Here is a 20,912-nt window from a genome sequence, read left to right on the forward strand (position 1 = left end):
GTCATGGGGCAGCTTCTCAGCATTTGCTTCTGGGGGTGTCAGTGGGGGACACGGTGCGACAGGTCCCAGGAGGCGAGGGATGCCAGAGGGAGGGTCCTGCCTGAACCCAGGAGGGAGGAAGGAGACCTCAGAGCACCTTCTGTGTGCCGGGCATTGCCGTGGGTGGCCCGCTTACTGCAGAGTGACGCCACTGGCTTGCCCGGGCGCAGCGTCAGACCATGTGAGAATTGGAGCTGCTGACCAGCTCTGTGACCTTGACAAGGCCCTGAGGCTTTGGGCCTCGGCTTCCTCACCGGCTGAAGGCACTTCAGCACTGAGGTGCTTGTCTCATGGGCTGGCTGTGCACAGGGAATGAGGTGTCCCCTTTGTTCAATGAACACCTGTCCTGTGCCAGGTGTCTGAAGACACAGTGGGGGGATAGCATGAAGCCCCAGGCTGTTGTTTTGGAAGGAGATGGATACTGTATGAATTAAGTAAGGAAATATAGTGTGTTAGTAGGCGATCATTGTGCAGAAAATCAAAGCAGAGGAGGTGAAGGCGGGGTGCAGGGGAGGGAGGTGGGATTGGTCAGGGAAGGCCTGCCTGAGAAGAAGACGTTTGAGCAAAGTCTTGAAGTGAGGGATGAGAGGGAGCGAGCCGCAGGCATGTCTGGGGGAAGAGCATTCAGGCAGCGGAACAGCCAGTGCAAAGGCCCTGAGGCTAAGTGTGCCTGGAGAGTTCGAGGCTCAGTAAGGAGGCTGGCGTGACTGGAGCTGAGTCAGTGAGGCCAAGCTGGGAGTGGTTGGAGATGAGGTCAGAGGTGTTGAGCATGAAAATGCTTTGTTAAAATGCCAAGTGTTGCGGGTAATTCTGACAGACTGCTCTGAGCTGAGCCGTAAAGGGCATTTTATTAGCACCTGGCAGGGGCTCCCAAAGGAAGGCTGGTGTGTCAATTTTGCAGGAAGCGGGGAGGCCTGTTATTGCTCCTGTCCCCTGCACACCTTAAATGCCCCAGTCCTTCCCGCTGGCTGCAAGATGGTACAAACTCTTCCCAAGCTGTTTCCCCATGATGGTGCCAAGAGAAAAAAGAGGACCCTTGGGACTTCAGGGCCATGCTGTGGGGGTGGAGGACAGGTTAGGATCCTAGTGAGGGACCCTGACCTGGCCACTAGGGCACAGGTGGCAGTGGTGGTCCACACGTCCTGGCCATACCCCTGGCCTCCGGGAGAGAAGTCAGGGGCCACGAGATCACTCTCTGGCAGCCTCGTGTGGGGTTGGTGATCCTAATTAAAAGTTCAGATGCAAAAGGCTTGATGATGGAATTTCTAATTAAATCAATTTCATCTCGTCTGGGAGACAGGTTTGCATATAATAAGCATGAAATTAATAATTATGTATAGAAACTAGCTATTGCTCAAAGCAGAGCCATTTTATACAACTTTCCAGGGCTCCTGCCCGATCTTTTGTGCTGGAGACGAGTGGGCCACTTCAGCCCTTAGTTTGACAGCCAGGAGTAGAGGTGGGGGCTCAGCAAGGAAAGGAAGCAGGGCTGGTCTCCCGGCTACTGCCCTGAGGATCCTGCCCCACAGGATGGGGGCGGCCTTCTCACTAGAGGCTGCAGCGTCACCCTCAGATTCTCAGTGTATGTGTGTAGATGTTGCGTGTGTGTGTGTAAATGCATATGCATGTGTAGGCCCACCATGTACAGAGGAGACAGGTTTTACCTGACAGCAGCATGGAGTCTGCAGCTAGTCCGAGTTCAAATCCTGGCTCACACTAGCTGTGTGAGCTTGGGCAAGTAACTTAACATCTCTGTACCTCAGTTTCAGAAAAATGGGGAGAATAAGAAGGCCCACCTCATAGTGCTATTCTAAGATTGAAGGTGTTAGGGTGCATGAAGCTACTTAGGACAGTTCTTGGCACATAGTAAGCACCCGATAAGTGTTAGCTCTCATGATGATGAGGATTGCATGTATGCGTGTGAATTTAATTCAATACAATTCTGCCCAAACCAGCCTGTGATGAGTGTGAACTTGACACATCCAGGGCCTTGAGGTGGAGATAAATAAGAGTCATTCCTAGTTCTCCCAGAGCTGGAGCCTAATGTTTACTGCTCCTTGGGTCTGTCAGCATAGGCGAGGTGATGGTGCCATAACAAACAACCCTCAAAGCTCCGTGGCTTAAAATAGCGTCAGCTTAACTCTTGCTGTGTTACATGTCTCTGGGGGTTGGCTAGGCACTCTGCTCGGGGACCCAGTCTGGGCTGGAACATTGCTCAGGGACCCATTGCTTATAGTAGCAGAGGAAATGTGTACCCTGTAGGTCTCAGGACTGCAATTCAGTGCAGTGGGACAGAAGCGATGGGCATGCTCTGCTCTCAGCTCATTGTCCACAACTTTTCAAGTGGTCCCAAGAAGGCAGAGATCTTGAAATGCTGGGCTGATGGCTCTTGCCCAGCACCCAGCATTAGTTCTGTGTGTATTCATTCACTATCGATTGTCTCTCCCACTCGGATGTCAGCTCCAGGAAGGCAGGGATCATGCAGAGTACTCAGTGGGTGCTCAGTAAACCTGGTCAAGTGAGTGAATTAATGAATGAGCAGACAGAGCTTTGGAGGAGCATGGGTGGATTCTGGGAGAGTGTATGGGGGGAGGCTGGTGGCTACAGGAGCAGCTGAGGCAAAGGGACCGCATGGGCCTCATGGCCAGTTCTACTGTCTTTGATGATAGTGCCTGCAGCCTAGGACACTCTGACGTGCACTCTCCATCACAGAGGGGAAACTGCAGGTCGTGGTGTGATAGGAAGGGGGCTGTATCGTGGGGGGCATAGGTTACAGGGGCAGAGGAGGGCCAGAGCAACCCTGGAACTGGGCAGAGGGGAGGTCCATCTCCAGGCTGGGGGGAGGAGCAGAGCAAGGGAGGCCAAGGGCCCTGGGGTGGCAACTGCAGCTTCTTCAGCTAACAGGAAGAAGACCGAGTCCGGGCTGGTCCAGGGTGGGCCCTCGCAGGCTGATCTGTGACCTGTGCACTGGGGCACGGGTCGGCTGGCCAGGGCCAGACAGGGGCACATGGTCAGGCCCCAGAGTGACTGGATGCTCAGGGCAGGAGTTGGCAGCTGGTCTGCGTCCACAGAGCAGAGGAATCGATCTGATTAATGAGGGCGTCAAGTCCTGAGGTGAGCGCCCAGGCAGGCCTGATTCGAATTCCTGGAGGGTCTGTGGGGAAGGGGCTGGTGTTCCCAGATGGCTCTGATGAGTGTCAGGGAAGGCGGCATTGAAGGCAAAGGGCCCCATTGTGTGTCCCTGGAGGAGTTGCTGGGGTAAGGACAGACAGTCTCCTGATCTGGGGTCTATCCTGCTACTCCCAAAGACCACCCAGTTGTGCCCACTCAGTCCCCTGCCCAGGTGCCCCCCGCCATTTCCCCTAGGCCTTGTTCTTTGGTCACTGGGGTCAGGACAGCTCCGTGGAGGGCATGGGTGTGTGAGGCCTCCGTGGGGCTGTCCCAAGATGTCTGGGTTACTCTAACCTTCTGCTCCTGAACCCAGTGGTGTGCATCAGCGATGGGCCCGGTCAGGGCTGAAGGCTGGGGACTGCTGGCGTCCTCTCCGTGTGCTGGCCCCACCCTACTCCCTCTGCTGCCTCCCTGCACCCCCTGCTGGTCCCCACTCTCTCTGTGACCACATATAATTGATCCCCAATGCTGTGAGTCTCCCGCTAAGTGCCTGCCACCCACCTCCCCTCCACCCCGAAGCCCCTGTCCCAGATCAGGCAGCGTCAGCTACTGTCTGCCGTGCACTCGCCGCCTCCTCCTGGACTGCCAGGCCTGCCTCTCCAGACTCTTCCCCTGCAGGCTGAGGGCCATTCTGACCACCTGTACCCCTGCCCAGGCTCCCTCCACAGCTGCCCTGGCTCCCAGGAAAGTCCTGCCCTCCTTAGCAGGGCCTGGGAAGGCCCTGTGGCTGGGCCTCTGTGCACAGCCAGCCTGGCCCCAGGCCCTGCCATTGTTCCCCTCACCCTGTGGCTCTTCCCTTGCCCATGGGAGATTGGGGGGAATCTTTGTTCTCCCAGCCACAAGTCTGACTCCCCAACTAGGCTGATTCTCTGAGTGTTATTTAAATTTGTGTCCCCAGCACCTGGCCAGAGGGGTGCTCAGGTGCTCTGTGAAGGGGAGCCCTACTGAGTGTGCAGGTGAGACCCGCTCCCAGCCCACAGAGGGAGGGAGGAAGGAAAGGGCAGTTGGCAACCCCTCCTCTTGAACCTCTGGCCGCCCCGCCCCAATGTCTGCAGCTAAGGCCCTGTGGGGGAGGCTGCACCACTCAGGCCCCTGAGGAGTCAGGGTGGGGGATGTTGCAGGCAAGGCCCTTGGAAGCCGGCACTCTCCTCCTCTTTCTCTGAACCACACGTTCCTGTCCACCACAGCTTTCATGTACCTAAAAGCATCACTAGCTTTTATCTGTGAAGCAAACAGCTGATGCTGAGAGCCCGGTGGTGGAGGGCCTAAAGCAGCCAGGATCAGAAGGGCAAGGAGCATGCAGCCAAGCCTGGGGCTTGTGCCGGCCCGCGCAGGCTCCCCTGCTCCCTGGGCGATAGGGGCTACGCCGGCCAGGTGGGGATCTTAAGGTCTGCCTGGGTCCTGGCTGGGCCAAGGCTGGTGGCCAGAGGTGGCTGCAAGATCCCAGACTCAATCTGTGGTGGCATGGCCTGGCCTGTGGGTGGAACAGAAAGAGCAGAGTCAGCAGGGAGGGTGGGGCAGAGCTGGAGGCCTGCAGGGCATGCCCAGGAGGGTGGGAACAGGGGCCCAAGCAGCTCAGTCAGCACCTTGTTTCTGACATCTCCTGATGGGGATACTCAGAGGACACTATCATCTCTCCAGGCCTCAGCTTCCTCATCTACAAAATGGGCACAATGATCCTAGCCCTGCCTTTCTCTCTAATAAGAATATCTAGCATTTGCCCAGGGCCCCCATGCGCCCGGCCTGTTCTAAGCACTTTTTGTGTATTTGCTGATGCAGTCCTTTCTGTTGTGATTGTGATGACTTTATGGGGAGGAAACTGAGAGGGTTCACTGGATTGCCTAAGGTTGCAGAGTTGGATAGCGAAGCTGGGTCACAGCCCCGGGCAGGGTGGCTCTGATGGGTGCTGGACACTTACATGCTGTGCCAAGCATTAGGGCAGAGGAGGAAAGGCAAGGTGCTTTTAACAGAAAAGGTCACAGGCAGAGGAGTGTGGGTTTTGTCAGGTAGCCCCTGGGGTGTCTGTGGTGATGGCCCTGGATATCTGGTCACTTGACTTGGGGCATATGAGGCCTTGTGGGGGTTGTGGTGGGGATTTCAACCCTAACTGAGCCGAACAGTCTTGAACAAAGCTCCAGCCTTCAGAGACTCTGAGTACTGTGCTCCGGGTGGGCACTGAGACGCTGGACACGTTCCCTGCCCTCCAGCATCCTCGTTCCACCTTTGGATGGCGTGGGATGTGGACCAGCTGCCCTCAGTGGATTTTCAGATGCTGCGGTTCTGGGAACCAGTTACCCAGAGCTGGAGCTGTGGCCTTCTGGGTCACCGCCTGTGTGCTAGCCGGTATCAGCATGCCTGGGCTGGTTGTGTGAGGCTGCTGGCTGGGCCTGGGGCAGCCCGAGGGCAGATCCAGGCACTAAACACATGTGTGTGCCTGGATACACACATGCACACATGCTCACACACACAGGCATACACACATGCTCACACACACACAGGCATGCACACATGCTCACACACACAGGCATGCACCATGATCTCACACACAAACACACACACACACACACGCATGCACCATGATCACACACACACACACACACACACACACACACACAGGCATGCACACATGCTCACACACACAGGCATGCACCATGATCTCACACACACACACACACAGGCATGCACACATGGCCTTTGCACTGGCTGCTCCCTTGGCCTGAAACACCTTGGCCTCAAATACCCCTCCCTGCTGGGGTCCTGACAAAGACATCGCCCTGTAAGAGAGGTCTCTCCTGGCCACTCTGCAACACTCCCCTGTTCCTTTCCTTTCTTTTTTTTCCTCGCTCCTTATCCCCATCTAACAGACTCAGAAGCTTATGATGCACCTCTGCATGATCTGCCTCCATCTAGACTGGAGCCCACTGAGGGCAGTTGTCCATAGTCCATCCCCAGCCCTCAGAACTATGCCCGGAGGCCGTGGGTGCTCCATGCCTCTTTGTAGGGGGAATAAATGAATGAATGTGCAGGGCACCCATGTGCTCAGGACACATGCTATAGCCCATGCGCCCACGTGCATGTGTGTATGCGCACACACACTCAGATGTACTTGAAATCCATCTTCATTGTTGGTTAAGTCCGGAAGCAGCTTTTGTCTTTCCTCATGTGGCATGGACCTCCTTGTCACTCTGGAAGCCAGAGACAGGGGAAGAGGAAGAGAGGTTTCTTCATGCATCCTCCCACCCCTCAGCCGCTCACCCCTTATCTCAGCCGAGGCTCTCCTGGGTGGTGGCTGCAGGCACACTGTGTGTCACTCCAGGGGGCCGTACAACCTACCCCTCATCAGGGGGCCCAGACAGTGGAGCACTTTTTGCACAAACACTTTCTGCCATCTCTGCTGGTGTCTCCCAGGATGCAGTGGGTATTGACTAGTGTTTGGGGGTGGGAAGAGTCTAGTTCACCTCTGCATCTCTCCACGTGGCCTTGCCTGCACAAGGTGGGGTGCTTAGAAGGCCTGTTGAATTGATGAGTAGGCAGAGAACAGTAACACCGGGAGGATGTGCCTGGTGCCCTTGGAGCGGCCGCATTCAGTGCTGTGGAAGGCTAGGCCCCCTCTGAAGGATGAGGGCTCAGGGAGGGCTGCCTGGAGGAGGTGACATTTAAGTTGGGCCTTGATGAGCAGGGGGATTTGGATGTGGGAGATGAGGTCATGGGCTCTGGGGACAGAGGAAGATAGACAAAGAGGAAGGAGAAAGGGACAGACAGAGGGACCTAGAGCAGGATGCCTGTACTTGGTCAGGGGCTGCTGGAATCTGAGTTCTGACTCTTGTCCCTTGAGGGTGTGACACAAGCTGCTGCGTCCCCAGCACCTGGAACAGTGCCCAGTGTACAGTAGGTGCTCAATGTGTTGGGTGAGGGAAGCAAAGGAGGCAGAGGGATGGAGCAGCTGGCACCGGGGCGGGCACCGCTGTCTCCCTCCCCTCCTGCTGCTGCTGTTGGGAGAGGAGAGGAGCGTTCTCTGAGGAGAATGTAAATTGCACGTCCCCCTCCTGCTCGGGCTGGGCTGCGGAGACAGTGGGAGTTGAAGAGACGTCAGAGCCCCACATGGGCCAGGTTGTCACAGTCACCTGCTTAGACGCAGACATGGCTCCCTGCCCACCTGTGGCGGCCCCTGACACCTCCTGCCCCCCATCCCTCCACTCCAGGTTGGGGTAAGAGAGCCTTGGAGAGCCCGATAGCATTCCCAGGATGTCCCTGTGACAATGACAGTGACAACAATGAGACTATGGAGAGAGTGCGTGATGGGAGGGGGCCGGAAGAGAGGGAGAGTCCTAGGAGGTAAAGTCAGAGAGAGGCAAGAGAAGGCGATTGCTGCCAGAGGAAGTTTAGCGGAGGAATGACAGCTCCCCTAAGAGCTGACCCTTAGTGCTCACCGCCTGCCAGGCGCTGTTCTGAGTGCTTTGCCTGAATTCCCTCGTGTGACCCTCACAGCCTTAGGAGACAGCTATTGTAATTATTCCCATTGTGCAGCTGAAGAAACTGAGGCCAGGGGAGGTGAAGTAACTTGCCCAAGTTGTTTTTCAGCTGGTGAGAGGCAGAGCTGGGATTTGAGTTTAAGCAGTGTAGCTCCCCAAATTCTACTTGAAACTGTCTCCCTAGGAAGTGTGGGAGGGGCTGGAGCTGAGGAGGGAGGCTGGGGGGAGAGCAGACAGGAGAGGCTGGCAGGTGGACACATCACAGGAGGCTGGCTTATCCCTGGGATCCTGTTCAGGAGCCTGATTCCCACACCCGTGTCTCAGGGTTGGGTCCTTGTTCCAGTGTCTCAGGAATTATTGGGGGAAGGTCAGGGGCCCCTCCTGGGCTCTTGAAATCAGGGGCCTGGGGCTCTTCTGCAGGCTGACATGCGTATCCTACAGGAGCGCATGCTTGGCCTCCCACCCTCTGGGGAATGGAGTGTGTGCCGTGGGCTGGGGCCAGTGTGCCAGGGCCCCGCTCTGGATGTGGGCCAGGGTCTGAAGGCTTCTAACGAGACTGGCCCCACAGGGGATGCCCGGACATCCATCTGTCCATCCTGCTCACCACCTGTGCTGAGCACCACCTGGGCCTAGACAGGAGCTTGGAAGGAGGAATAGGGATGAGAGAGAAGGAGCCACCTCATCTGGGGGGGCCTCTGTTTCCATCTGCCGCATGCTGTGAGGCCTGGCTTGAGCAAGTCCAGAAACCGGAGTGGGCCTCCTTCCCTCTCCCGGGAGCCAAGGCCCGGTGGGAGGAAACACCAGAAGTAGGGACAAGCTTCTGATCAGGAGGGGCGTGGAGGCAGGCAGGTGATGATCGCTCCTGGCTGAGGCGCAGCAGAGGCCAGCGAGAGACGTAAACAAAACACTTGTCTCTCAGGGACCTCCCCCCAACAAAGAGCTAACCTCCCCTGCACAGCGTGAAGAGTGCAAAGGCTGAGAAACTGCTCTAAGACACAAGATTTCTTAAAAACAAACCAGCCATGACTCGAATACCATTTTCAGACCTCAAAAATCACAACCTTAAAGTGAATTAAAAAATATCCAGTCAGAGCTCACATTTTAGAGGGTGCTGTTTTTATGCTAAGTGTTCTCCAAGGCAGAGAGGACTGGGCTAGTTTTCAGTCACTGCTGACAGAGCAGGCGAGGGGACACATAGATTCAGGTATATTCAAGTGTGGTTTGCTTTCCAAATGGGTGAAGATGTGCATGGTTCAACACTGGAAACCTACAAAGGGTAGAAGGTGAAAGGTCCCTGCCCGATCCTGTCTCGGCCACTTGCTTTCCTCCCCTGAGGCAATGCACATGTTTTGTTTCAGAGCAACCAGTATGCACTTCCCCTTTCACACAGTAAACAGCTTCCACCTGCATGTTGCCTCCTTATTGCTGTTATTTTTACCCCACAATATCTTGGAGACCCACCCAGAGCAGTGCCTGGAAATCAGCCTCGTTCCTTTTCACAGCTGTGTAATATTCCTTATCTGGCTGGAACTTCTTTAAACAATCCCCTCTTGATGGACATACAGGTTGTTTCCAAAGTTTTACTGTTACAAACAGTGCCAGTGGATAATGTAGTACATGCCATTTTATAAAGACCACAAGAGCTACAGTGAGGGGGTTTGGGAGTTAACCCTTGTTCTGCTTAGAACCCTAAGGTTCTCTCCTGTCTGCTCTCCCCTCAGCCTCCCTCCACAGCTTCTCCCACACTTCCTAGGGAGACAGTTTCAAGTAGAATTTGGGGAGCTACACTGCTTAAACTCAAATCCCAGCTCTGCCTCTCACCAGCTGAAAAAAAACTTGGGCAAGTGACTTCACCTCCCCTGGCCTCAGTTTCTTCAGCTGTACAATGGGAATAATTACAATAGCTGTCTCCTAAGGCTGTGAGGGTCACATGAGGGAATTCAGGCAAAGCACTCAGAACTTAGGGTTTCTAACCCTTGCTTAGAACCCTTGCTTAGAAAATCCAAAAAACCAGTTAACTGTTTCCCCTACCCACATCCTCACCCGTGAAGGTCTCAGTGGTTTGGGCTTTTCCCACAGGGGAGGCGGACAGTGAGCCATCTGGGCCATGCTTTTGGCAGTGGGCATTCTCAGGGGAGGGTGGACCCTCCCTGCCCCCAGTCAACTTTCTTATTGTCATTTGTCCGTTTATTAAGAGGCTGTGGGGCCTACTACGCGTTGACTCTCCCCATCCTGCTCTGCTCTGGCCACACAGGCCCCTTGCTTGGCCACCCACACACCAAGCTCATTCTGCAGGGAGCTGCCGCTCCCTGGGCTCCGATACCTTCCTATCCTTGCTCATGCTGGCTCTGCTCGGCCGTCGCCTCCCCAGAGAGGCCTTTCCTGGCCTTGCCACCTGCCACCCTGATGTCCCACCCCCTTATGCCACTCTGTGAGGCCTCATGGCTGTGGAGAATGGTCCCGGTACTTGTTAGCTTGCTTGCTCCTCTCCTCCCACCAGAAGGAAGCTCCGTGAGTGTTTTATTCACTGCTGTCCTCAGCACTTGGGACATCATAGGTGCTCAATAAAGTATTTGTTGAAGTGAACAGAGTTGAATGTTGGGATATTGAGGTGGGGCTCCTAGGTTGGCAGAAGCTCTGCCCTGTCCTGAGGAGGGGAGCTGACTGGTCTGGGAGGTGGTCCCGGGGATAGGGACACATTAGGCTTTAGCCAAGTGGGCAACCACTTGCCAGATGCACCCCCAACCTCCCACCTGGCACCACTTGCCAGGGGCACCCCAAGTATTCCTGTCCCAGGAACATTTCCCCACCCATGGTTGCCACTGGGCCTGAAGTCCTGGCCACAGGTTTCTTGGCCAGGATTGAATCTGAGTGATTCCTTAGGGGCATAAAATCTTAGTTTTGACGCCAGCCGGGATCAATATGCATTCCCCACCCCTGTCCCCTTGGACAACTGAGCGGGCAGAGGGCACACAGGAAGGAGAAGTGTTCCTGTGGGCCAAGCGGCGAGTGGAGCCCACAGGCCCTGACCAGCCAGGAGAGCAGAGCAGTGGGTGGGGCCCTGGAAGGGAGGGGTGGAGAGGAGGGACCATACCCCTTCCCTGTCCTGGGGATGGTTGGGTGTATCTACAGGAGGCATGGGGTCTGAGTCTCATGCCTGCCTGGGGAGGGTCCAGGTGAGGCCTGTGGAGGCAGGAAGATGCCCTGTGACTAGAAAGCCCTGGGGCTGGGGCAGGGCCCTGGGTCAGCTCTGCCTTGGAGGGGTTGTGGGACCCAGCAGGGTGGTGACTGTCTGGGCTCAGTGTCCCCAGCTGCAGAGAGAAGGGACTTCCTGAAGCCCACCCTGCTAGCTTCCTGGGCTTCCATCCTTGGGGGTGGAGTGGGGGACGGGGGAGCTGGAATCGAGGCTCCATCTCCTCTGAGCAGGGCATGAGGAAGGAGGCTGAGCTGGCAGAGAGCTGTGGGGACAGGGTCTGCTGGGTTCTGACCAGAGGGGCTGCCTGGGGACATGGGATGGGCCACCTGACCCCTCAGGGCCCCTCCTAACACCCAAATCCCCAGGCTGAATCATCTCATGTATGTGGGGATTTTCCCTGAGCTGGGATCTTTGAACTCTTTGTGTAAATTGAGGCAGCCAGAGGCTCCCAGGATGTATGTGTGTGGTGTGTGTACGTGTGTGTGTGTGCGTGTGTGTACCTGTGCGTGGTTGGAGTGTCTTTGGGGACCCCAGGGAGGCTGGTTGGGAGACTTTCTGGAGGAGGAGGCAGTGCCCATGGGGAGGGGTGGGCTGTAGTGGTCCCAAGGCTGTGGGGACCAGAGGGAGGTTGGTGTGTAGGGGAGTGGGGCTGGCTCGGCGGGGTGGGGGCAGCCACCACCCTCAGCAGCCCCTTTCGCCCCTCAGATACCCCAGATCAGCTACGCCTCCACCGCGCCAGACCTGAGCGACAACAGCCGCTACGACTTCTTCTCCCGCGTGGTGCCCTCGGACACGTACCAGGCCCAGGCCATGGTGGACATCGTCCGTGCCCTCAAGTGGAACTACGTGTCCACGGTGGCCTCGGAGGGCAGCTATGGCGAGAGCGGTGTGGAGGCCTTCATCCAGAAGTCCCGTGAGGACGGTGAGTCAAGTGCCTGGCTGCGGGGTCATGCCAGGCTTGGGGGCATGTGACTGACCCACCGAGAGCCCCCAGCCGGGGCCTGATGCGGGCTCTGACTGCCTGGCTGTTGCCAGGTGGGCCTTGTCCTCCTCTTTGAGCCCTGAGTTTGGCCCATGGCCTCACTGGGCTCTGGGTGACTCCTGTGCATGGCAGGTATGAGGACTTCACAGACGTGGGTGTGCAGATGAGGGCACTGTTGACCTCCCTGGTGCGGGAGCCTGCAGGGCGGCCGCTGTGACGACACAGCAGAGGAAGGGACGGGGTGGGGACGAGGGCCTTGTTTAGAGGGCTGTCAGGGACTCGGGAGATGGGTGGACAGCCAGGCAGGCTCTCAGAGGAATGAGGAATTTGGAGCCCCTAAAATTGACCTGTCTGTGCTGGGGGTGAGGGGTGAAGGGCCGTGGGTGACCTGTGCTGGTTTGGGCATCAGTGAAGAAGGTGTCGCTGTGGGTGGAGTCTGAGGAACTGGCAAGTATTTATTCTCCTCGAGGTCTTCCCCTCATACCCTGATGCCACCTTCCCCCATTAAGCTTGCTGCATTGCCTTAAATTGCTGTCCTCAGATGCTCTGTGATAAAGCTTTCAGGTGTCCCCAGAGATAAGCGGCTGAGCAGTAACAAGGGTTAACCCCTTGGCAGGTGACTCCCACCTAGCAGGGCCTGGGAGCGGGCCCCTGGCTGGGTCTCTGCTTCTGCTGGTGCCCTGGGAGGGCTGGCTGCGTGGGCTGCAGCTGTGGGCATCTGGGAGCAGCAGGCAGCCCTGGGCTGGGGGGCCTTCACCTGGGCTGGGGTGAGCCAAGATGGGACGGCTCCTAGGAGGTTGTGGGGCTGAAGGATGGTGCCTGTGACTTCCTCGGGGCCCTGTTGTGGTGTGTGGGGGAAGCGGGGAGGCCCTTCTCCCTCCTGGCAGACCCACCTCCTGCAGAGAGGGCCCGTCTGCCCTGCCCCTGGTCTCTCCCAAAGCCCTGCCTCTACACAGCTTGCCAGCGCCTGAGACCTTGGGTGATAGTGTCTGTATATTTATACCCTCATGGCCTCAGGACTCTAATTGCTTTTCCTAAGGACTACAGAGTGTCCGGAGGCTGCCGTTGATAACACCCCGTGAGCATAATGCTGCTATAAATCTCAGATAAGCCTCTTTAATTGTACTGCTGAAGCTGCTTGGGTGCCTCCACCTGGTGGAGGGGGCAGCGGGGCGGTGGGAAGTGGGGCAGCGCTGACTGATGGCTGAGGCTCCAGGCCACTCTGCACTCCGGCAGCCTGGCAGAGCAAAAGGAAGCAGAGGTGAACAGTATTCCACTTCTACCTCCAGGCGGGCTGCCAATAGCACCTGGGGACCCTGGCAGACAGTGTCAGAGCCTCAGAACCCCAGAGCCCAGCCCCTCCCTCGGGCTACCCACATGTCCTTTCCTCCTTTGCTCAGACCCAAGACCTGGGCACCTCCCTCTGGATGGCACCTCCTACCCTACTCTGCTGGTTCCTTTCCTCCTTTGCGGCTTGAACTCTTCCCCACACCAGCCTCCTGCCTTTTCTGTTCAAGGCATGACCTTTGCAGGATTTAGGGACAAAGGTATAGGATGGGGGAAGGGATCGAGGGCCGTGAGTCTCTGTGTTCAGTTGTGTTCAGTCCCTGCCCTGAGGGACCTCAAAGCCACCCCCAGTGCTCATGCAGGCCTCCCTCTGTGCCCAGCACCTGCTGTCCTGGGCAGTCCTTCCTGCCCTACGAGGTAGATGCTGCCTCATCCCCATTTTGCAGGAGAGGAAGTGCAGGCAGAGAGGCTGAATAGTAGCTAGCACCAGGCCACACAGCAAGTAAGAGGTGGAGAAGGGATTTGAACCCAGAAGGGCTGGCTCTGGGACTAGAGGTCTCACCTGTTTCTGTACTCTTGTCTTCTCTGTCTTCTGTCATTTGCGTGCTCACTGAGACCCACCTGGGCCGGCCCCTGTGCAAGTGCTAGGGTATGACAGGGACACACAGGTATGCCCATGTACACACAGCCTGGAGGGCCAGGAGAGGCATGAGATAGGGGTGCGGTCTGGGCATTGTGTTTTGGCTGAAGGTAAGCCTATTGTTTACTTTTTTTAAAATCAACATCTGATCAAGTATTGGGTGGTTAGAAAAAATAAAGTCTACTCAAGATTTTTTAAAAGGACTTCATGATCTAGAAAACTAAAATTTGCTATTATGTGAAGGCCTTCAGCATGGGGCACTCCTGTCCTGGCAGAGGTGCCCCTCACAGTGCCTGCCACGCCCCATGCACCATCTGCACCTCCCTGAGGTCCTGGCTTCCTGCTTGACTGGGCCTCCCATGTCCCCAAACTTCCAAGGCCACCCCATGCCAGTGTGCAACAGCCTACGGGGGCCTGGCCAGGGCAGGTTAGGCAGCTAGATCTCCTCGCGCAACCCAATAAATGAAATTTGATTTGGAGGAACATCTTTTAGAAGGTGAAAAGAAAGGGAGAGAGAGAGCTGCACTCCAGCTGGCCAAATTGAAACCAGAATTGAGCGGCCGGTAGAAAGAGGCCGCTGTACCTTGTAGCCTAATCCCTGCGAAAGATTAAAGATGTCTTTGGCTGTATATTGTATTGATTCGTTCTCTGAAGTATAAATCATCTGTGAGTTGCTCAGAGGAGCGCCGGGGAGGGGAGTGGCGGGGAGAGCGTGCTGGCCAGGCTGGGATGCATGTTGGAATTGTGGTGAGCAAGTCCTAGGTGCCAACTGTGTGCTGGGCTCTGGGTCCTTCAGAGGAGCATGACTATGCCCATTTTATAGATGGGGAAATGGAGGCCAGAGGGGGCGGGTCACTTTCCCAAGGCCACAGAGCCAGAACACGGAGGAGCTGGGTTGGGAACCTGGCTCTGTCCTTCAGGTGGGGAGCCCATAGATGGCACCTGGAGTGGCTCAATACTGACTGGGCCACTGGCACCAGGCCTAAAGGAAGTCCTGGCACTGGCATTCCCCACCTCCACCCTTGTCCACATATGCTCTGGGCAATCCTGTGGCCCTTGACTGAGCCCTGCCTGGACCAGACGCCCCCTGTGAGTATTACAGATCCTGGTAATGACCATGCAGCGAAGTGCAACACCGGCGGGCTAGGTGTTTTGTCCCCATTTTGCAGATGGGAGAACTTAGCCTCAGAGCAGTGATGTGGCTTGCCTAGGGTCACACAGCCTGGTGCCGGAGCAGGACTTGGAGCTAGGGCTGTCAGGCCAGGCACTCTACCTATATGCCCTGTCTTCTCCAGCTTGCATTGCAGAAGTGGCGGCAGGTGCATAAGAGGTCAGGCTCCTTCAGGCAGACCTGTGCCCTGGCTCAGACGCTGACTGGCTGTGCGATCTTGGGAAAGTCATTTCATCTTTCTGGGCTCAGTTTCTTATCTGTGAAATGGGAATAAAGCAGGATATAAGAGTAAAATATGCGGCTGGGCACAGTGGCTCACACCTGTAATCCCAGCACTTTGGGAGGCCGAGGCAGGCAGATCATGAGATCAGGAGTTCGAGACCAGCTTGGCCAACATGGTGAAATGCCGTCTCTACTAAAAATGCAAAAATTAGCTGGGCACGGTGGCACGAGCCTGTAATCCCAGCTACTTGGGAGGCTGAGGCAGGAGGATCGCTTGAACCTGGGAGGTGGAGGTTGCAGTGAGCCAAGATCATGCAACTGCACTCCAGCCTGGGTGACAGAGCAAGAATCCGTCTTTAAAAAAAAAAAAAAAAAGAAAAGAGGAATGAAATGTGCTCCTGGCACATGCCGGCAGGAGCTCAGGAATGCGCACCGGAGGGTTTGTCAGGGTCTGGCTGTCTGGGTCCCAGCCCTACCTGGGGCCTGGCTAGTCCTGGGAGGCCTGGGAAGTGCTGGGCCCCGTGCTGGGCCCTAACTGGGAATACAGGTGTGTCCAGGGACGGGGCTAGAGACAAAACTACAGGAGCCTAGCCTAGCTTGGTTCTTAGGGGATGGCTGGTCTGGTGGGGAGAGGGCAGCAAGGTGAACTCCAAAGGCAGCTAGGCCAGGACGTGTGTGTGTGCGTGTATGTGTGCATGTGTGTGTGCGTGTGTGTGTGTGTCTGTGTGTGTGTCTGTGTAGGGGTGTGTGTGTGGGAAGTTCTGGTCATGTGACTGGCAAGCCTGCCTTGGTGGGGGTATCTGTAGACCGGGTCTGTGTGTGTGTGGGGGGGTTGTCTGTGTGTGTGTGTGTGTGTGTGTGTGCGGGCACGTGTGGACCTTCTGGCTGCAGCCAGGACTCCCTCCTCCCTGTCAAGGCCGAGGCTGCACCAGGGAAAGGCAAGGAGACTGCCCTTCCCTCGCGGGCTCCTCCGCGGCGTCACCAGGGCGGGATTAGACATGCAGAGCAGGCCCCGCCTGGGCTCTGGAGATAACGCCAGTGAGTCACCGAGGAGGGAGAAAGGCAGGCAGTGGCAAGCGGGTGGCACAGACGTGGGCACAGATGTGGTAGGTTTTTTTTTTTTTGAGACGGAGTCTCGCCCTGTCACCCAGGCTGGAGTGCTGTGGCGTGATCTCAGCTCACTGCAACCTTCACCTCCTGGATTCAAACGATTCTCCTGCCTCAGCCTCCCAAGTAGCTGGGACTACAGGCGTGCGCCACCATGCCTGGCTAATTTTTGTATTTTTAGTAGAGATGGGGTTTCACAATGTTGGCCCGGTTGGTCTTGAACCCCTGATCTCAGGTGATCCACCTGCCTTGGCCTCCCAAAGTGCTGGGATTACAGGCATGAGCCACCGTGCCTGCCTTTTTTTTTTTTTTGGAGATGGGGTCTCACCCTCTTGCCCAGGCTGGAGTGCAGTGGTACAATCACAGCTCATTGGAGCCTCAACCTCCCAGGATCAAGCAATCCTCCTGCCTCAGCCTCCCAAGTAGCTGGAACCACAGGCATATACCACCATGTTCGGCTAATTTTTTTTTTTTTTCATTTTTTGTAGGGGTGGGGTCTCACCATGTTGCGTGGGCTGGCCTCAAACTTCTGGGCTCAAGTGATCCACCCACCTCCATCTCCCAAAGTGCTGGGATTATAGGCATGAACCGCTGCACCTGGCCCAGGCCTGTTTTAAGTGCTTTGTACATATTACCTCATTTAGCTCTCAAGACAGCTCCATTATACCAATGGCTAAACAGAGGCTCAGAGAGGTTAAGTAAGTCCCATGAGGCCACACAGCAGGGCAGGATTAGAATCTGGCAGATACTCTCCCTAGCCACTGAACTTACCCTCTGTGGTGCATGGGGCAGGAAGTCCTATCCACGGGGTCACCCAGGAGTTTGTCTCTACTCCTTTCAGGTAAGTGCGTCTAGCATGTCTGGGTATATCTGTGCCTCAAGGGTGGAAACAAGATGGCCTCTCTGGGTGTGGCAGGAAGGAGTGTGGGGGGCTTGGCCTGCTCCTTGGAGGATGTCTCATTCCTTGAACAGCAGGAAATTCTGAGGCCCTACCTCTTGGCTGTGTTGCTGTGCCCTCCATTGATATTCCAGAGATGTGGGTGAGTCAAGCTGTTGCTGGATCTGACCTCTAGCTCCGACTCCCAGGGCTAAGCATCAGACTTGCATGTAGATGGCCTCTGTCAGCACAGTGGCATGGCATGGCTGACAGCCCACTGAGGAGACAGTGCTTGGGCAGCAGGAGGCCCGGGCTGGGCAGCTCCTCGTCCAGTGGGCTGTGAGACTCTCTGCATGTGGCGTCCCTGGCTGTAAATGGAGCACCCCATCTACGGAGGCTCCACGGGGATGAGGTGAAAATCTGTGCAGCCAGAGCCAAGGGAGCTGGCACCACTTGCATTAAGGGTGCCTGTTCCGCTGCCCCTCCTCACTCTCCGGCCTTGCCTCCTTCCGCGCCTCTCCCTCGCTCTTGCCACACCAGCTATCTTGCAGCTCCTCAAATGTTCCAGGCACCAGCCCACCTCAGGGCCTTTGCGCGGGCTGGTCCTCCTGGGGGAAAGCTGCTCCTGCATATCCACGCAGCCCGCATTCTTGGTGTCTTCAGGTGTCTTCTCGGATGTCTCCCTTCAGAGAGGCCTCTGAACAGCCTATCTGAAACAGCCCCTGCCTCAGTCCTACTCTCCAGTCCCCGTACCCTGCTCTGTTTTTCTTTATAGCAGCAGACTAATACCTTTTTATTTGTTTGTGTATTGTCCACCAAGGCAGAGATTTTAATCTGTTTTGTTCTCTGCTGCATCTCCAGCATCTGGCACAGCCCTGGCACATAGTAGTTGCTCAATAAATGCTTGTTGAATGAATGGTTAATTGCAAAATCCAGCCCCCAACTACTCACTTCTTCTTTAGCTCTCTTCCCAACCCTAGACCTAGAAGTTGCTCTCCCAGCCTACAAAAGGGCAAACTGAGGCTGACAGAGTGTAGGCATTGGGGGTGAGGCCAGGCTAACCTGGGACCTCCACCTCCTGCCCCACTGAGCTCCCTGGCTGTTCCCCTTCCTCTCTCTGCTGACTCACTGAAGACAGAAATCCATTCCTGGAGACATAAGGGAGGGAGCAGGAACTCGGGGCCTGTCAGCAGCTGCGTCAGGTGAACTGTGGGGTGCGCCTCGTGCTGGCCTTGGGTGCTTCATCCTGCAGTGCTGCTGCCCCCGGGGGCAGGAAGGGAAAGTGGCTCAGTCCTCCACCAACTTGAGTCTCCAGCTGGCCGGAGCTTCCTAGATTTATTTCGCCCTGTGCTGTGCCCTGTGCCCTCCCTTGCACATAGAGGACCGCAGCATAGCATATGACTCTGTAGAGTGAAATGTGAGTGAACAGACGACCAGCCCTGTTCCCTGGGCACATTCCAGCCCCGGTGTGAGACAGAGACAGGCCGCAGGCCCTGCTCTCAGGCCCTTTTGGTGGGCATGAGAGGAGCTATGCACAGCCAGCCCTAGCACCTGCCCTGCACACAGTAGGTGCTCAGCAGAGCCTGCCTGAATAAGTAAAAAAAAGGGATGTGGTGATGTGTCCATTGAAGTGAAGACACAAACCCTAGGGCTGCAGGGGCTCCAGCCCAGCCAGGCTGGGCAGGCAAGGAGGGCTTGGAGGAGGTGTATTTGGACAAGAGGAGGAAGGAAAGGACACGCCAGGTGGGAGAACAGTAGGAACAAAAGCCTGGAGGTGTGAATGAACAGGCAGACGGAAGCGATGAGAGGCCTGGGTTGGAGCTCCTGTGGCCGTGGGGTGGGGAGGGGATAGGGAGCCATCTGAGGTGGGGCCGAGGAGAGTTTCTTTTAGGCCAACACCGCATGTTGAAATGTTTCGGCTGGCTTGGCTGACCATCTCCACTTGTCGGGCCCAACTCGCTCAGGGCCCTGAGGGGTCCCCTTGCCATTGAGGCTCAGAGCCAAGGCCCTTCTCCTTGCAGGCGCCTCTCACCTGCCCTGTCCCAAACAGAGCTGAGCTCCTTGGTGGAGCAGGCGGGGGTGGAGTTTTTCCCTCGCAGGCTCCCTGGGAAGCCCCTTCAGGTGGGCCACAGTACCTGCTGACCCTTCCCTCTGTCCCCGCCCCACTGACGGCTCCAGAGGCCAGGGAGGGACAGGACCCCACCTAGCTCTGTGCCCCCCGCCCTCCCTCGAACATAGCAGGGCCTCAACACACGCTACAGAATGAAGAGTGAACAGATGACCAGCCCTGTTCCCTGGGCCGCCTCCTCTTACCTGTGACAGGAGTGGGTACAGTAGCCCGCCTCTGAGGTCCAGCTGGCATGGACAGGCTGTGTTCTCGCCCTCCATGGCCTTGGCTCTAGGCATCCTTCATGAGAGCAAAGACCTGTTCCCCACAATTTGGGCTCATCCTGAAGACACCCTCAGACACCCACTGAAAACTACTGGTTTAGAATGTGTCTGTCAGAGGAGTGCCAGAAAGGAAGCTTCGAGCAAGGCCGAAAGGAATAGGAGTGGATGTCAGCGCTGACCCCTCAGGGCTTGGTGTTTTGGTTCAGGAATGATCGGGGCCAACTGCATGGTGGCAGTGCCTGGAGTGTGCAACCTTCCCACCTCATCAGATGAACCATGGTCAAAATGAGCAGGGAGCAGGGGTTTGAGTGGGGGTAGAAGCAGGGAGGGGTGCTGCTGCTGGCTTTAGCTTGTATCCGAGTATCAGATGACTTTTAGCAGCTTCAAAGGGAGAGGCCTCAGGACTGTTCCACCAGCTGCCTCCTGGGACCAAGGGACCCTGCAGCCCAAGGCTGAGCACTCTGCCCTCTGACGTTGCGTTTTCCCAGGATGAGGGGGAGTGGGCCCCACCCTGCAGCAGAACCTCCCATTCTAACTTATCAACCAGGCCGTTCTAGACTCGAGACCCATCTTGCCTTCCATTGCCCTTGTACGCCACCTATCACTTTGCTGCGGGTGGAAATTAAGTGGACCTGGCATGGGCGCCCCCTGCCAAGCCATGAGACCCACCACTCGCCAGCTGGGTCTCCTTGCTGGGGCTTGGAGATTGGCAAGGTGTTGTTGTTAATGTGACTGCTCGTGATTGCCAGGTCAGTCTCCGTTCCGTTGTGAAGATGAACCACGCGTTTGCTTGGTGCGCCTCGGGGACTGCGCCTGTCTGCTTGGATTCCTCTGCCACTCTGACCTGTGCAGGGCCTGACGCCTCTGCATTTTGTAAGTCCCCAGGTTGGTGTCGCCGGGCCTGCTGCTTTTCTTTCAGTGCAGCCACTTTTCCTGGCTCCCTCTGCCTGATGCGCTTGTCCAGACGGGGACATGCTCCCGTCTGCATTTGCCTCTAAGCTTGATGGGAATGACAGGAGGAAGACGTCAGATGCTGAGCCCTTTTTCTCTGAATTTGCATCTCTTCCCTCCTGACGGGAAGCAACGTTTTCTTTCACAGCCTCCTTTGTGGAATGTGTTTGAAGATTCCTTTGGGGTTTGAAAAAATTCCCTTTGCCGGTGGCAGCCCCTTTGTGGCTTTGGCCTTCTGAATCCGGTCCTTTTCCCCAGTGATGCAGGAGAATAGAGTGGCCAAGAGCCCAGACACTGGGGCAGACGGCGTGGCTTCAAATCTGGCTCTGCCATCATGAGTTGTGCTACCCTAAACTGTCCCCGAGGGGCCCTGTGCCTCAGTTTCCACCTTTGTCAAACAAGGATA

The 20,912-nt window shown here is 56.4% G+C and overlaps 1 protein-coding gene across 5 annotated transcripts in view; it reads left to right on the forward strand.

Moving 5' to 3' along the window:
• LOC105474476 (glutamate metabotropic receptor 4) overlaps positions 1-20,912 on the forward strand; it is a 124,607-nt gene that overhangs the window by 44,129 nt on the left and 59,566 nt on the right. For 4 of the 5 annotated variants that reach the window (XR_982790.3, XM_011729139.3, XM_011729143.3 and 1 more), the window contains one exon: positions 11,584-11,800. Coding sequence is in view for 4 of the 5 variants with exons in the window: in XM_011729139.3 (XP_011727441.1) it covers positions 11,584-11,800 (217 nt within the window). In the remaining variant the exon portion in view is untranslated. Of the gene's footprint in view, positions 1-955; positions 1,114-11,583; positions 11,801-20,912 lie in introns of those variants that run through there. The other variant, XM_011729145.3, reaches the window with a different exon arrangement.

The sequence above is a fragment of the Macaca nemestrina genome, chromosome 5 (assembly GCF_043159975.1).
Source record: "Macaca nemestrina isolate mMacNem1 chromosome 5, mMacNem.hap1, whole genome shotgun sequence".
In the NCBI taxonomy this organism is placed as follows: Eukaryota; Metazoa; Chordata; class Mammalia; order Primates; family Cercopithecidae; genus Macaca; species Macaca nemestrina.